General features: G+C 37.0%; 3 protein-coding genes and 1 long non-coding RNA gene across 7 annotated transcripts in view; all 4 read left to right on the top strand.

The window, feature by feature from the left end:
* The window catches only part of mffa (mitochondrial fission factor a), a 10,540-nt gene extending 5,036 nt beyond the window's left edge, over nt 1–5,504 (top strand). The window contains exons 3-8 of the mRNA XM_016274339.1: nt 191–360; nt 495–586; nt 2,779–2,943; nt 4,568–4,621; nt 4,737–4,821; nt 5,164–5,504. Coding sequence (XP_016129825.1) covers nt 191–360; nt 495–586; nt 2,779–2,943; nt 4,568–4,621; nt 4,737–4,821; nt 5,164–5,295 — 698 coding nt within the window. The 3' untranslated portion in view covers nt 5,296–5,504. The remainder of the gene's footprint in view (nt 1–190; nt 361–494; nt 587–2,778; nt 2,944–4,567; nt 4,622–4,736; nt 4,822–5,163) is intronic.
* A 214-nt stretch (nt 5,505–5,718) lies between these two features.
* On the top strand, nt 5,719–6,631 carry LOC107586811 (uncharacterized). The gene is made up of 3 exons (XR_001609398.1): nt 5,719–5,764; nt 5,885–5,969; nt 6,312–6,631. It is a non-coding gene; the product is annotated as an uncharacterized lncRNA (long non-coding RNA).
* Nucleotides 6,632–7,776: 1,145 nt separating this feature from the next.
* Nucleotides 7,777–11,986, top strand: LOC107586795 (39S ribosomal protein L44, mitochondrial-like). The gene is made up of 5 exons (XM_016274326.1): nt 7,777–8,039; nt 9,106–9,328; nt 9,405–9,650; nt 10,657–10,835; nt 11,130–11,986. The coding sequence occupies exons 1-5, from the start codon at nt 7,867–7,869 to the stop codon at nt 11,305–11,307; spliced, it is 999 nt and encodes a 332-aa protein (XP_016129812.1). The 5' UTR covers nt 7,777–7,866; the 3' UTR covers nt 11,308–11,986.
* A 1,193-nt stretch (nt 11,987–13,179) lies between these two features.
* Nucleotides 13,180–17,682, top strand: part of LOC107586774 (arf-GAP domain and FG repeat-containing protein 1-like) — a 30,488-nt gene continuing 25,985 nt past the window's right edge. For 2 of the 4 annotated variants that reach the window (XM_016274298.1, XM_016274314.1), the window contains exon 1: nt 13,181–13,653. In XM_016274298.1, coding sequence (XP_016129784.1) covers nt 13,487–13,653 — 167 coding nt within the window. In that variant the 5' untranslated portion in view covers nt 13,181–13,486. Of the gene's footprint in view, nt 13,654–17,682 lie in introns of all 4 variants that reach the window. The other 2 variants (XM_016274306.1, XM_016274310.1) reach the window with 2 other exon arrangements.

Consider the following 17,682-nt stretch of genomic DNA (forward strand, 5'->3'; position numbering starts at 1 on the left):
TATATACTGTATATATTAAATATTCCTTGTGTTTTTTTATCTAGACAATCAAATGTAGTTTTGGACCCCAGTGACTTTCATTATAAAAAAAACATAAAACCAAAGTCATACATGTTTGGTCAATTTCATTTGCTAACCAATTGTCAAAGGGTTGAATATCTGATCATTTGTTCAATCTTTTTTTTTTCAGGAGACAGTGATGACATGCAGTTTCCCAGAGATCTAGACCTCATCCAGTCCACCCAACTGGAGTCAACACTGTCCCTCAAGACACCACCTCGGGTCCTGACACTCAACGAAAGGCCCATCGACTTTCTCGGAATGGAGCAGCCGAGCTCCGCCAGTCAGCCCGGCGAAGAAGTAAGTGGGACAGACCAGCTGTGTAAATGTGACCGGTAACGAACGTCACTAAAAAAAGGAACAACAGTGTTGTCAGCTTGGGTTTAGTAAAATGAGGAACACCTGTCCACTTTCATTTTCTCTGATTCACACAGGTGCGCACGCAATTCAGGACACGTAGAGAGCGCTCGGTCAGCGAGAACACAGGTGTGCAACACAATGGCCAGCTCGCCAGAAACGACTCCATGTGAGTGCAAAGCCACGAATACACACGCATACGTATTTCTGTTTCACCTCTGGCCCTCTCACTCCATTATGTGTTTTTTCCTTCTCCCTGGTGTCTCTCTTTCTCCCTTCATGATGCTGACTCAAAGGGGGTGAGTTAGAACCATGCATGTGTATTGTTTAGTTTCAAGACCTTTCAGTTTGGCTTTTGTGCTTTTTTAACTTCAGTGCATGTTGTTGCATGTACAGGAGTGGCACGATCACACTTGTCAGTCATGGTCGAGACCAATTTTATCACAATATAAAACAACTTGTGATATTGGTCAGTGTAGTTAGAGTTGCTTTGTCAGTCAATTTTTCTCATGCTGTGACTGCTTGACAGCTTTATTCTACTCTATTGTTCTCTATTCTATTCTAATGAATGGCCACTCCTGGCATTGAGAAGCTGTTCACACAGAGAGTTTGTACTTAAAAAAACAGATCAGTCATTCTCCTTCAACCAGTTGTTTTCTTGTTTTGACATGGAGTTTTCTGATTGGCTGGTCTGTCAGTAAAAGAATGTAAACCCACCATTGACCAGCATCTCTTTTTCTTTTTCTAGACCCCAATAAGACTAGTACAGCTTCTGCTACTAATCTAAATGCGTCACGTCCATTAGCCAAACTGTGTTTTGTCAAATTTTACTCTTAATTTAGTTTTAGTAAAAAACAACATTTTAACAGAATCATAATGTACTAATAAGACATAATATAATATATCATATGCACACTACCGGTTCAAAAGTTTAGGGTCAGTACATAAGAGATTAATAATTTTATTTAGAAAGGATGCATTAAATTGATCAAAAGTGAGTGTAAAAATATTTATGGTGATACAAAAGATTTCTATTTCGAAAAAAATTATGTTCTATTTATCAAAGAATCCTCAAACAAAAGTATCACAGTTTCTATGAAAAAAATTAGACAGCACAGCTATTTACAGCATTAATTATAATCAGCATATTAGAATTATTTCTGGAGGATCATGTGACACTGAGCATTGGAGTGATGGCTGCTGGAAAATCAGCTTTGCATCACAGGAATAAATTACATTTTAAAATAGAAAATGTCTCTGTATATAATATAACTATGTACTGTATAACATATAACATACTATAACTGTATGTAATATAACTGTATTTTAATCAAATAAATGCATGCAAATACTCCTTGGTGAGCATAAGAGACTCAAATATAAAAATCCTACCGACCCTGAACTTTTGAATTGTAGTGTATTTAATTATTTAACAATATTAACTAATACAATAGCAATAAACAAAATTAACTCAATACACAAAATCGTCAATACACTTGTTCACCGTTACATCAGTAATTACACAAAACCTGTCAAGAACATGTCCAAGTCTTATTTTACCTCAAAAATTAAAAGAAAGAACTAATTAATATTTGCTTAAAGATAAACGATTAAACGATTTTTTTAACAATTCAAAGGATATAATATAAAAATATTATTGTACTATACAATAACAAAATGTATATATGATAAAGTATTTTTAAATAAAACTATATGTATTATTATATATAACCCTTATTCTATACAGATTATAAAATAACAAAAACTGGAAGCATGATGTATGAACAAATGTGCTTAATAATAAAAGATCCCTCAATATTATGAGGCTGGTGAAATGTGACCTGGACATGAGATTCACCTAACAAATACCTGAGCTGTTTTTGATGTGCACTATTTTTAAAGCAGACCACCTTATGGATCTCAGAGGTGAAGTTGTGTCTGTTTGGATTAGTGTAGATGGATTCTATGGTTCAGTAAACAGCCTCATCGTTAGTCTGATGTGAGATCAGCCGTTTCAAATCTGCTTTTGAGGTTGTGATACTCCGAGATGACTTTGTGTGTTTGTGTTGTTAAAACGATGAGATTTTGCTTGTTTGGGCTTGTTGAAGGCTTGTGAACCTTTTGTATATATGGTGAGGCTGTTGCCCATCTGTTGCAGTCTTTATTTTCTTCCTCCGACTTCTATTTCATTCTTTCTCCTTTTATTTCCTTCTTTCTGAAACCTAAAATTTGTTTGACTTTCTCTCTCACTTGTATCTCCGACTTTTCCTCTCTTGTTCTTTCGTTACCCTCCTCCCTCTCTCTCTCTCTCTCTCTCTCTCTCTCTCTCTCTCTCTCTCTCTCTCTCTGTGGTTCGGTCAGTATGACTCCCTCCCCCTCTGCTGCATTGCGCACTATGGCTCCTCTCGGTGGTGCCGAGGATGGGTATAACCTCTTCAGCGCCCACGGCGTCCTTTCCTTCATCCAGTCAAGCACACGTCGGGCCTACCAGCAGGTCCTGGAGGTCCTGGACGAGAACCAGCGCAGGTGACCTTTGACATCAGACCCCTGAATCTGCCCTGAGAGACTGACTTTTGGCTAAATTAGCTGTTGCTTCATCGATTACCTAATCAGATTAATCCAGGAACAAAGTCCTCTACGACTGATAGACGTTCACGTGTCATTCTGATAACAAACTGATTTGGAGAGAAAATGCACTGACAGACAAACAATTCTCCTTTCAACTGCAAAGCACAAAACCCTACATATAAAAATTTTAGGAGGTAGTTTGTTAGATGACAGCTTTATCCCTGTGTTGTTTGCTGTTGGATGTGGACACGCTGCTTTCTTAAACTCCATTTCTTTCTCAGCCTCTTGGTTTGGGGTTTTATGTTTAGCATGAGTAGAAATGCGCACAAGATTTTATTTCTTTCTCTTTTGTTGGAATCCTTTCTTTTTCCCCTGAGCTTTTAGATTTCAGTTAAATTTATTCACAAGCAGTTTGTGGCATTGCTGTATAGTTTATAAAGAAATGTTTGTGTTCTTTACAAGTTTAATCTACAGGTGCATCTCAATAAATTAGAATGTCGTGGAAAAGTTCATTTATTTCAGTAATTCAACTCAAGTTGTGAAACTCGTGTATTAAATAAATTCAATGCACGCAGACTGAAGTAGTTTAAGTCTTTGGTTCTTTTAATTGTGATGATTTTGGCTCACATTTAACAAAAACCCACCAATTCACTATCTCAACAAATTAGAATACTTCATAAGACCAATAAAAAAAACATTTTTAGTGAGATTATTGAGATGCACCTGTATATTGACAGCATTTGTGGCATGATTGCCACTAAAAAAATATATTTTTTTATAATTTTATTTTAAATTAAGAAAAAAATCACAGCTGTATTTTTGGTTACACAAGAACTTATTTTTTTTATTATATTTTACTACTGTATTATTCCTTAAAATATACACAGACACCTTTATTTGATCAAAAATACAGTAAACAGTAAAATTGTACTGTTAATACTATTGTTGTAACATTTTAAAATGTAATTTATTGCTGTGATGTAATTAATTTTGCAAATGTCCTTTAAGCTGAATTTCTTGCAGCCATTACTCCAGTCTTCAGTGCCATGTGATCCTTCAGATATAATTTTAATATTTCTTATTATCATTGTTTAAAACATTTTTTTCCCCTTTGGTAAACGATATTATGCCACAAATGCTGTGAATTGAAATATAGAACGTTCATTTAAATTTGGTTTCTGTGAATACCTGCACAGTTGGTATTCATGAGCTAATTTCCTGTGCCTTACTGCCCTGTGACCTGCTTGCCTTCTCATTAGTAGCTTTCAGAATGGCATTAACTTCAGTTCCAATGACAGGCACTACACTAAACTGTAGGTTTGTGTAAAACCACTGTCTGAAAATGAGACTACATTTTTTGTGTTTACATCTGTGCAGTTGGCTGGTTTACCATAAAATCATAATTTCTTTTGCGAGGTTTATTTGATTATAAAATGTTGACATGGTTTGTGAGACAAAGACCACCTGCAGTAGCTATATACATATTATATACCAGTTGAAGTGCATGTTATTAAAGTTGTCTGTCTGTCTATGTCTTCTTTTGTCCTTTCCCTCTCTCACTTTCTCCATATCCGCTTCTCAGCAAGCCATCTCTTAGAGGGGGTTCAACCCTCTCTAACCCCCAGCATGACAACAGGTAACTTCCTCTCATCTCTTCCCTCTCATCTGTTTTTTTCCTCTCGATTTGTTTTTCTCTCTGTCCTCTCAATACAATCTCAGTATCTTATGAAATGAAATAATGTTTTTGACAGGCATGCCCTGGCCACACTGGACTCGACTCTGGAGGGAGGAACAGACGACATGGCTGTTGTGGATGCCACCTCTCTACGCAGACAGGTATTATTCTGCTGCTTAATATTGTACAGGGTTTTAAAAAAATACATGTAAAAGAAGAATAAAAACAATTTTATGAACACTACCATTCAAATGTTTTTAAAGAAGTCTCTTAGGCTTACTAAGGCTGCATTTATTTGATCAACAATACAAAACAATACAAAAAAATGATTTATACATTTATCAAATATCAATTTAATGCATCCTTGCTGAATAAAAGTATTAATTTCTTTCAGTAAAATCTTACTGACCCCAAATTTTTCAACAGTAGTCTGTGTAATTGCGCATTACTTGACCTGAAAGATGGAGGGGTTTATTCATTTCTTTGATTTCTTGTCATTACAGATTGTCAAGCTGAACCGGCGTTTGCAGCTCTTGGAGGAGGAGAACAAAGAGAGAGTCAAGCGAGAAATGATCATGTATTCCATCACTGTAGCTTTCTGGCTTATCAACAGCTGGGTTTGGTTCCGTCGCTGAAGCTACATGGACTCAGCAATGTGGGAGGGGCAAAATCAAAACTCCGCCCCTCTGTTCTATGTGTCAAACTTTAGCCGTATTTTTTTAATGGCTAAAATGTTTTATTTTCTTCACAGTAAGAGCGGTAAAGTCAGAGATGGCTTTTGTGTTGTTCTTTGGGTTTGTCTGTCTGGTTTCATTTTATTATTATAAATATGTATTTATACTTTTTTTTTTTTTTTTTTGTACAACTGTGCAATTGTTCTTTTTCTTGGTTTTGTACATTTTTACTTACTTTTTTTTGTTTCTGTTTTTTTTGCGTAAGTCAAGCATGAACAAGATGTATATATTACTTCACCTGTCTTTTGAGCTTTGGGTGTAATCATTTATTTTTCCATAAGTTTACTATACAAATTAGTACAATATTATGTCAACTTTTACAAACTCTTAGAGGGGGTTCAACCCTCTCTAACCCCCAGCATGACAACAGGTAACTTCCTCTCATCTCTTCCCTCTCATCTGTTTTTTTCCTCTCGATTTGTTTTTCTCTCTGTCCTCTCAGTATCTCAGTATCTCAGTATCTTATGAAATGAAATAATGTTTTTGACAGGCATGCCCTGGCCACACTGGACTCGACTCTGGAGGGAGGAACAGACGACATGGCTGTTGTGGATGCCACCTCTCTACGCAGACAGGTATTATTCTGCTGCTTAATATTGTACAGGGTTTTAAAAAAATACATGTAAAAGAAGAATAAAAACAATTTTATGAACACTACCATTCAAATGTTTTTAAAGAAGTCTCTTAGGCTTACTAAGGCTGCATTTATTTGATCAACAATACAAAACAATACAAAAAAATGATTTATACATTTATCAAATATCAATTTAATGCATCCTTGCTGAATAAAAGTATTAATTTCTTTCAGTAAAATCTTACTGACCCCAAATTTTTCAACAGTAGTCTGTGTAATTGCGCATTACTTGACCTGAAAGATGGAGGGGTTTATTCATTTCTTTGATTTCTTGTCATTACAGATTGTCAAGCTGAACCGGCGTTTGCAGCTCTTGGAGGAGGAGAACAAAGAGAGAGTCAAGCGAGAAATGATCATGTATTCCATCACTGTAGCTTTCTGGCTTATCAACAGCTGGGTTTGGTTCCGTCGCTGAAGCTACATGGACTCAGCAATGTGGGAGGGGCAAAATCAAAACTCCGCCCCTCTGTTCTATGTGTCAAACTTTAGCCGTATTTTTTTAATGGCTAAAATGTTTTATTTTCTTCACAGTAAGAGCGGTAAAGTCAGAGATGGCTTTTGTGTTGTTCTTTGGGTTTGTCTGTCTGGTTTCATTTTATTATTATAAATATGTATTTATACTTTTTTTTTTTTTTTTTTTGTACAACTGTGCAATTGTTCTTTTTCTTGGTTTTGTACATTTTTACTTACTTTTTTTTGTTTCTGTTTTTTTTGCGTAAGTCAAGCATGAACAAGATGTATATATTACTTCACCTGTCTTTTGAGCTTTGGGTGTAATCATTTATTTTTCCATAAGTTTACTATACAAATTAGTACAATATTATGTCAACTTTTACAAAGACCAATGGAATGGAATGCACTGATATGGCATAGTCAAAAGAAAAGCATATAATATTAAATAATAAGAATATTTACAGACTGTTGTGATTTTAGGTGCATTATGTACATCTGTATGTTACTTGCATCGACATAGAAACCATACTTGTTAAGTGTGAGTTTAGTCCTGGTTATTATTTATGTACATTATTAAAATATGCTGATGTTGTTATTTCTGCTCGTTTTCTGCAGGATATTACTGAAATGATACACATTCAGTTTTCCTCTCTCAGAGCCATGAACACTGTATTACAAATGCTTTTATTTGAATAAATGTCAACAGTAGTGAACTACACTATCTTGTCTGCTTTTAATCGTCTGGATTTGCTTGTTTGTTTAATTTCTGAAGATGAAGTATAATTTTTGGTCTTAATCATGACAGATTAAAAGTTTTTTAAAAAGAAATCTAGAAAATATGTACTTGGTGTTATTTTAGTATTTATTTTTATACTATTATAGTATTTATGAATTTTTATTTGTAACTTTTAATTTTATTATATTTTTAGTGATTTAGCGATTTTGTCAGTTATTATATTATGTTAGCTTATATTTTTGTCACATATTATATTATATGTTCGCTTATTTCAGTTAGTTGCGAAGGCAGTGTTTTTGTTTACGTTTAAGTTTTTCATCTAATACTTATATATTTTTGTCTATTTTTTTATTTACGTTTTTCATATAATAATTATGCATTTTATTTAAGCTTTATTTAATTTACCGGGAAAAAATTATAGTTTTAATGAACAAATAACACTAGAACTTATATTAAGTACCATGGTCATTCATACTTTTTATATTGTACTAATACCTAAGATGTGAATTTCTTAGTTATGGGGTCCACCTTGACAAACAGCATAAACGCAGTGCTCCGGACACGTGGCGGCGCTGTGGACAGCTTCCCTCCCGCTTTCCGTCGCTCTTTCGCGGACTGCGTGGTGTCAGGTGACCAGGTCGCGGCTGTCATGGCGGCGTGCAGGGCGCTCGTGAGTCGCGCGGTATTACCTCTGCATTTCCATCTTGTGTGCAGGGGAGTGATGCTCACACATATCAGAGAGAAGAAGAGATGGATGAAGGCATACACGCTCATCATGGAGAGGAAGAGAAAGATGGAGGGACCTCCACCTCCAAAGCCACGGTCAGTAGAACATCTCAAGGCCACAGGTGATACTCTCCGGCTGTGTCTCAAATCATAGTGAGCTGCCTAACGTTACCTAGACATTATATTTCGGCGTCATAGAATTTTTAGAGCATGTCTGTGTTCCCAACAAAATGCTGTCTAGGTAGGCAACACACTAGGTTTTGAATAACAGCCAGTAAATCCATTATGTATGGATCAGTGTACGGATAAATGAGATTGTTGGTGATATTTTGTGTCTTTTCTTTTCTTCTCTTCATTTGTTTGTTTTGTGAGCACTAAACCTGCAGATGTGTTACCCCATGCATTCTAGTCGTTACTTTATCTTGTCATCTGTTCGGGGCTGAAATATTAGCGCATTTTTAATAATTTCCTATCAATTAGCCTAAAGGCTTTTCTCTGAATGTAACAAAGTATACACTGCGGTAATGAGAATGCATGACTGATACTCGAAGAATTATTTATATTTTTACGTTTTAGACTAGGAGCATGTTGTTTTTGAAAGAAAAATTTGATGGCAGTACATAACACTATTAATAATCGCTTTATGTATTCTCCAATTGTAAGTTGCTTTGGATAAAAGCGTCTGCAAAATGACTTAATGTAATTGGTTTGAGGAATATATATATATATATAATAGCTTATCTTATTTTGTCTTGGGACTTTTTGAAATTATTGGAATTGATCAACCTTCTTAAAGGGATAGTTCACACAAAAATGAAAATTCTGTCATTTACTCATTTAAATTTTTTTGTATTTTAATGTATAAACAAAACTTTAATGACATCAAATTACACACCTGTGTGTGTGTACTTGTTTATGCTACATTGTGGGGACCAAATGTCCCCACAAGTATAGTAAAACCTGACATTTTTTGACATTGTTGACAGTCCAAACAGGTTTTCTGTAAGGGGTAGGTTTAGGGGATAGAAAATATTGTTTGGTCAGTATAAAAGTAATAGAAGTCTATGGAAAGTCCCCACAATTCACAGAAACAAACGTGTGGGGTGTGGGCTGTGTGTTATTTCATTTGCACCTCTTTAACCCTCTTTTCTCTTCCCGTCAGCTCCCAGCAGCCAAACTTTGATTATCATGCTGAAGTGGAGGCTTTCAGTGCCCGACTGCAGGAGAGTTTCTCAGTGGAGCTTCTGAAGACGGCGTTTGTGAACACGTGTTACCTGCGATCTGAGGAGGAGAGGAGGCGAGCGCTGGGCCTTGATTTGGAGACGACCACCCTCAACCTGAAAGACAACGGCAAGCTGTGTGTGCACGGTCAACAGTTCACAAAGGTGAGAACACTGATGAGTCTCATGCTCAAAAATTGGTATGGTATTCACATTCCTCTCTTTCCATTGTTTTGTACAGGGTTTCCTCAGTGACTGGTGCAGGGGCAGCTTTCCCAGCCTGCCTGAGGAGGGTGTGGCAGCCGTCGTAGGCCACCTGACAGGGTCAGAGGTCATGTGTCACGTCGCACAGAACCTCGCAGTGGAGGATTTGACGATGAGTGCAGAGTTTCCTGTTCCAGATGAAACCCTGCAAGGAACGTTCTTCGCTGTGATTGGTGCTCTGGAGCAGAGCAGCGGGCCTGTGCGAGCCGGGCTTTTCATTAGAGTAAGACAAGAGTCCTCTTAAAGTTAACTTTTCATGTTTTTATATATATATATATTATTTGAGTGTGTGTGAAATAATTTAACAATTTTATTTCTAATTATAGAATGTTTATGATATTGTATATTTTTGATTGTTATTATATATTATATTATAAGATTTTTACCAAGACAGCATTTATCTAGCCAGAAATACAGTAAAACAGTAACATTGTGATATACCATTATAATTTAGTATAACATATTTAATTTTATATTTGTTTAATTTTAGAATTATATGTTTGTTTGTTTGTTTTTTCTGCAATTTGGGCAGCACTCTGAGCTCTGATTGCAACAGCATGTGGTCCAAAGTATAGATGTGAGAAGAGAGAAGCATGGTTCACTGGCATTTCATCAACGCAGCATTATAATTAGAACTGAAATCTATAGTAAATTCTGTCTGATTTCCTTACCCGTGTTTCAGCACGCTGTCATGAAAGCGCATCACGGAGGGAGCTCTCTCACGATATAGCGCGTAACTTAAAGTTCATCTGGCATTTGCATCCTTTTGTGCAGATACAAGTTGTAATGTTACGTCTGTTATGTATCTAAGTTATCTGATTAATATCAAAGGAATTCTCATAGAACAGGCTTCAGTTTATTGGCATAAAGTCACTTTTCAGCTTCACCCCAGGCAGCTATTCCTTTTTAGATGCTTCTTTTTTTAATAACATTGCTGCATCATAATCATAATCTAACAGTGTTCTAATCATGTGTTCATGTTTTCATAGACAGGTTTTCATGTCATATTTTTATTTTTAACATTCATTTTCATAACAGTCTTCAGATATTTTCATTATCTCCATTACGGCCATGCCCCATCCCTGAGTACTCGTTTTTGAAACCTATCGATGATCGAAATGAGAAATTGCCAAAATGCTCATCCCTATATATTACATTATATTATATGTGTTACAGACCCTAATCTTTGTGCACTTGTTGATCAATCTGTTGGGTGTGCGGTTTTGCAGGATTTCCTGGTGACTCAACTAATAGGGAAAGATCTGTTTGACATGTGGAAAGTGGTTGATCCCATGGGGCTGCTGGTTAAAGAACTGACCCTTAAAGGTATAGCTCTACCCGAGCCCCGTCTCATCCGGTCTGCTGGAGCCAGTACCGTCCTCCCGCTCTATTTCGTCGGGCTTTACAGGTATGACACACGGGTTAGTAAGCTGCATGAGGTCATTGTTAATTTCACTGATAAGTTAGTAACAGAAAATGAACATTTACAAAGCATTGTGTAATGTCACACTGCTATGCATCTAAACCCTGATCTATATTCTCCACAGTCTGTAAATAAAGCTCTAGTTGATTAATCTGAAGTGTCATTTCAGGGTCGAGTCAGATTTATTCTGGTCTCTACTCCAGCAAACCAATAATCAGTACTCTTCTCAGTTTAGGTTTTTGATTGATTTTTAAAATGCCAAATCTTTTTTTGTGTCAGTGACCGTAAGCTGCTGGCTCAGGGTCCAGGCGAGACTGTCCTAGCAGCCGAAGAGGAGGCAGCGCGCGTGGCTCTGAGGAAACTCTACGGCTTCACTGAGAACCGCAGACCGTGGGACTTCACTGCCCCCCGCGAGCAGCTTCAGAAGCCCAGTGCACAGGCTCTCACCAGCGGATAACTGACAGACTCCAGCGGTCAATGTTTTGTACTGTGGCTTGAAGAGCAGATTCCAGTGGGACACTTTTTGAAGAGCCAAAATATGTACATTCATCATCATCTGCTTATGTAGGTTGAAACTCGATTTCATTTGCTGAAATGTGTCGGTCGGGTCACTGGAGTCCAATTTAATATCCCAGAAAGACTGAAAATCTTGATGTACCACATAGCCTACTATGATAATTAAAAACATCATATACATCTACCTTAAGAGCATTCATCTGTTCTGCAGGTGCACGTTCTTTAGATGTACTTTCGTCTATTGCTGCATATTGTTGCTGTATATAAATGGTAAGCTTCATTGCTTATAAAAGTTCTGAACAAAATGTTCCGTTTGAAGTGTTCAGTCTGGATAGAACTTTTTGTGTCGTCATGGATGCTGGTTTTGCACAGTGGTTCTAAGTTGGTCACCATAAAGATGTTTGACTCGTCTAATCAGCAGATTCTAAGTTGTCCAGCACGAGTGGTGATTAGAAATGCAGATAACTGCTCTTCTGTTGTGTTTGAAGATTTTTTTATCTTACAGTATTCAACCTACCATTTTTTTTGCATCTTGCTACGTCTATAATCTTAATGAACCCTGATGAGCAAACCACCATGTTCATATGTTTTAAATGGCAGTGAAACTTAATGAAATGAACTTCTTGTAACATAATCCAATCTGTCACTTGGAGTTTAACTTAAAAGTCTTCATACAAATTGTTAGCAGAAATAATTGCAAAGAAAAAGCCAGTAACACTTGCGTACTCTAATAATCTTGGTTTTGTTTACTGCTTAGAATTTTTTTACAGTGTATATTAGGTATATATGTGGCAATTCCATATAATGCATCTTGCTACGTCTATAATCTTAATGAACCCTGATGAGCAAACCACCATATTCATGTTTTAAATGGCAGTGAAACTTAATGAAAAGAACTTCTTGTAACATAATCCAATCTGTCACTTGGAGTTTAACTTAAAAGTCTTCATACAAATTGTTAGCAGAAATAATTGCAAAGAAAAAGCCAGTAACACTTGCGTACTCTAATAATCTTGGTTTTGTTTACTGCTTAGAATTTTTTTACAGTGTATATTAGGTATATATGTGGCAATTCCATATAATCTGAGACCCATATTTTCTGCAAACATACAAAACTTCCACTCCCCTGTCACATAAGGTAATAAGTGTGGGTAGTCAATACTTCAAGGCATATGCCTTTACAAAACGTGAAAAAATATTCACTGAAGTAAAAGGGGACAACTAGCCCCAGTCTCTCCCACACAGCATTTGGCCAATGCAACACAAAACTGCTTTATTTAATTTAGGCAGTTTCATTTATCACTTCATCATACATATTCATGGCCATCCTAAAAACAAAAGGTGATTAATAAAGTCGATTCATGTCCTCAGCGAGCCAAATCCTCTGAATTAGGTCACTTGCAGAGAATTGGAGCCGGTTGTTATTGTGTTGCGTCCATGTGTTCCTCTAGAGGGCGCTGCTGAACATTTCAATGAAGGCGAGAACGAGCACTCGAGAAGTCTTTTGGGCAGGGCTCAGTTGTGGTCACGTGATCCAAGTTGGCGCCTGTGATTGGTTATTCACTTTCCCGTTCCAGAGTTTTCGCTTTAGTGCTAGTGGGTTTATACAATTATTAGCCCTGTTACACAACAATATCAAGTTTTTTCTCACTTATAATTACTAATATTGAGCAAAGCTATTTATGAGTGTATATTTGTTATATTTCCATATAGATTTACACCGCACAATAAGACTTATGGACAGTTTTAGCATTGAGCCGTTTGGTATTCCTTCCGTTGAGTATTTATTATTAGTACTCGCCCCCTGTTGGTCGTTATGTTCAAATGAATACAGAGTGGGAGGGCTATTGCACTGGCAGTGAAAGTAGAGTGGGCAGGCTGGCCGTTAAAGAAAGTGCCTGCGCCTCAGGACCCTCCTCTCTTCACTACGGCCGGCGCTTTTTGCCCGTTGTTCGCGAAACGTGAGGCCCTTCTGAAGAACAACGGTCCGTCCCACCTTCCCGTTTCCCGGTGATACGTTTTAAAGGAAGCCCCTGTCTAATATTTCCCCAGGAACACATATTGGATTTTTATTACATTCTTTTTTTTAATTGACCGACGCTATATTATCGGCTCCGGCCATGGCAGCCAGCGCGAAGCGAAAGCAGGAGGAAAAACACCTGAAGATGCTGCGGGAAATGGCGAGTTTGGCGCCCAACCGAAAGTGCTTCGACTGCGATCAGCGCGGCCCGACCTACGCCAACATGACCGTGGGCTCGTTCGTCTGCACGTCCTGCTCAGGCATCCTGTGAGCCACCCTCCTGTCTGTCTCTGTCTGAGCCTCTTTATTTCACACACTGGCTGTGTCTCAAAACCTAGTGGGCTGCCTAGCTAGACATCGCATTATCTAACGCCCGTGATGCCATAAACATGTCTAGGCAGCTTTATAGGTTTTGAAACCAATTGTTTCAACCCAGCTGTTGATCCATTAACACAAATGTTATTTTTAGGGGGTTGAAAAAGTAAATAAGGGTGGGCAAATGGGTTGTCGTCTTATTGGGGGTTGGTAATCTGTCAGTAAATTGTATTTAGGGTGGGTGGTTGGGCTGATGCAGTAACATCATGTGTGTCTTGCTCTCAATCCACTCACTCCAGCAAACACGAGTAGCTACCTGTAGGCATATCACTGGTCTTTTCATTCTCATGTCCTGCATTGTCTTATCTAGCAGTATGGACAGATCCTCGTGGGTCAGATAAACCTCTACACAGCATGTGGAAGAGCTGGATAGTCACACAGACACATGGTGACATGTGGCAAAGGGTGTGTGCACCCCTGCAGTCTTGTCCTGATAGCGGAGGGCTTGACAGTCCCTAAATGAAGCTGAATTTATACTTCACTTGTATGGTGTGGATCAGAGGTGTGCTAAGGGATCTGTGAAAACGTTTAGAGAAAATCAGTGTAAAAAATAAATAAATAAAAATTATTCAAATACATCTTAAAGTACAGTACTAAATTGAGTTGTTAGGTAGACGTTCTGATACAGTTTATGTATCTGTTTATCAATCAATCAATCTTGCTATCTGCTTAATATAGTACTGTACTGATGTATTGTTTAAATATTGTAAAATATATAAATTTATTTTATTCATATTATTGGAGTTATTTTTATTCATTTATTTTTATATCTAACCAAATACTTCGAAATAAACAACAACAACTTTTTTTTAAAATAAATCGATTATAATATTTCGAGTAATAGTGGAAAAAAATTTAAATGTAAATTTCCCCCCAAAAATGCATATTTATAATTTAAATTTTTCGTGGTATAAATGTTTTTTTGGTTTTTCAATGAAAATAAAAAGCTGACTTTTAAATTTAAGGATGGAGGGCCTTCATGATCATATTTGTGACCCTGGACCACAAAACCAGTCATAAGGGTCAATTTTTTCGAAATTGAGATTGAATATTCGGCTGAGATACAGCTATTTGAAAATCTGGAATCTGAGGGTGCAAAAAAATTAAAATACTGAGAAAATCACTTTTAAAGTTGTCCAAATGAAGTCCTTAGCAAAAGCATATTACTAATCAAAAATTAAGTTTTAATATATTTACAGTAGGAAATTAAAAAAATATCTTCATGGAACATGATCTTTACTTAATATCCTAATGATTTTTGGCATAAAAGAAAAATCAATAATTTTGACCCATACAATGTACTTTTGGCTATTGCTATAAATATACCCGTGCTACTCGAGACTGGTTTTGTGCTCCAGGGTCACCTTTGGGCATATTTGGTCTGTTGCATTTGAAAGATTTAAAACGTCTAGTGTGGATAACATGTATGGTCATCCTGATCTTTTTTGATATCAGACGTTGAGTTTCTTGTGTAATTTAGAATTTTACGCGGAAGTCCATTTCCATGTAATTTATCCTCCCTTGTTAGTTGATAAGCATCGGCACAGGAATTAATGCTGAAACATTGGTAGAATGTCCATTGAAAGATGCATTTAAAAGTGCCATTGTGAGATAGATAGATAGATAGACAGATTATTTATAAACTTACCTGTTATGATGAAGAGTTGTGTGTCTTGTATCAGTATTTCAGCCTTGTTGTGTAACAGGCGTCTGCAGGGGATTTTGGATTTGGAAGTTGGAAGGGGAGTTGGAAAGGCTCCTAAAATAATGCTTTTTAAATTCAAAGCGCTAGAGTCATCCTGCAAGTATGTGATGTAGAGTTTCTTGAATTTAAGTAAATAAGCAGACCTCGTTCCTTCATTGCGTCTGTGAAGCTGACAGCATGCTTCCCTAAATTAATAGGGCTCACCTTTTTGGTGCGTGGGTCAGTCTGTCTTAGTTGAGTTATTCTGAGTGATAATCACAATTTATTGCTATTGCAAAACCACCAGTTCTTTATGCTTATTTAAATTTTTATGTTAATTTCAAATTTTTGGATCACATGAGATGGAATTGACCCCCTTTTATTTGGAGCTCAATAAATTTGGATATTTATTGAGTTTTAGAACATCACAGTCAGTCAAAGTATTTAAATATGTTCTTCACTGATTTATAGAATTACTTAATATTATAAAATGCATGAAGTTGCTTTCTCATTTGTTTGTAGAGAACACTGGTACAGTACTGCTGTTGCAGACGGTGGGCTCAGTGAGTATGTTTACATGGACAACAATATTCCGATTTTAACACAATTAAGACAATACTCTGATTAAGAATCTACCATGTAAACAGAGATTTTTAATTACCCTAATCCGGCTAAAGTCATACTCGAAGTAAACAGAAATCGAATGAAGACATGTGGAGTATTTCTATTTTAGTCGCATTACTGAAGTGCAGTATAGACATGTAAACACCTTAATCACATTATTACCGTCGTGTAGGACTTTTCGCTGCATTTTGCGACAGGATACACACACGGCAGTGGTCAACCGTTTGATGGCAAATAAAAGATCTTCAACACCGCCGTCGTCTGTATGCACGTACAAATAATTAACTGCACTTGAAGCTTTCATAAAATTTTAAATGAAATACCCACAACTGTACATGGCATCATCACGAAGACGAACTATATGTTTATATGTGAAATTCTGGAGGGGACGTCAGATGGCGTCACGTGGGGACGTAATGACGTGTGCCATTAATCGAACTATGTATTATAACATGTAAAACGGGAACATGAAAGGAATATTCTAAAAGCAACTCATGTAAACACCATAATCATAATATTGTCTTATTTAGAATAAGGTAAATAATTAGATTACTGATGTCCATGTAAACATAATCAATGTCATGTTTGAATGAATGTGTGCATTCCTGCTGTGGAATTCAATTCTAATTTTATGCTTGGTTTGCAATAAGATGAAAACTGATCCACTTTTTCCCATTTTTGCACATATTCATCTTGATATCAGAATTTGAAATGGACAGTCTGAATTGAATAGTCCATTTGAAAGCATTTTTCAGATTCATACTCCTCATATGCACACATTCATTAGCTGAAAGTCTTGATGAAGAGTCTGAATTGGTTGTCTTAGTTATTCATATCTGTGTTTCTGATAATGAATTGTCTCATAGAGTCTGAACTAGTCATGTCTGAAAAATGATTAGGTGGGTTTAGGGCTGGGCAATAATTCGGTAACGATAATTATCACGATATGATTTTCCCTCGATAAAACGATATGAAGAGTTAGATAAATGTTTGATATAATGTTTATGCGCCAAAAGCGGAAACAAAACAGCGTGACTTATTTGAAGTGCGCCACTCGGACCGTTTAGCCACTCGGATCAAAGTTCAAACAGCTGCACGGCGCGAGCTCACTAGAGCAGATGCGTTTACTCGGCCACGTGAGCACTAAGCAGCGCTGTGAGATCCAGTGTGATGCGCTTGAATTCAGCGATGAACACAAATGACTCTGTGATGTAAACTAGTTTAAAGGGGTCATAGGATGCTACATTCACTTTTACAAGTCGTTTGAACTGAAATGTGTGTTGGCAGTGCGTGTACACAACCACCCTATAATGATAAAAATCCACCCAGTGTTAAATGTTTTCCCCTTTCTCAAATCGAGCCGATCTCAGATGCCTGTCTGTGTGATGTCACACAGACAGGCTCCTCCCACGATAGTTTGATTGACAGTAGCGTTTCAGCACAGACTGGACTGGTGTCTTACCTTAGACCAGGGGTAGGCAAGTTCGGTACTAGAGAGCCGCAGTCCTGCAGAGTTCAGCTCCAACCCTGAAAACAAAACTCACCTGCCTATAGCCTTAGTAATCCTGAAGACATTGATTAGCTTGTTCAGGTGTGTTTGATTAGGGTTGGAG

The sequence above is a fragment of the Sinocyclocheilus grahami genome, unplaced genomic scaffold, assembly GCF_001515645.1.
Source record: "Sinocyclocheilus grahami isolate Dianchi unplaced genomic scaffold, SAMN03320097.WGS_v1.1 scaffold6.1, whole genome shotgun sequence".
In the NCBI taxonomy this organism is placed as follows: Eukaryota; Metazoa; Chordata; class Actinopteri; order Cypriniformes; family Cyprinidae; genus Sinocyclocheilus; species Sinocyclocheilus grahami.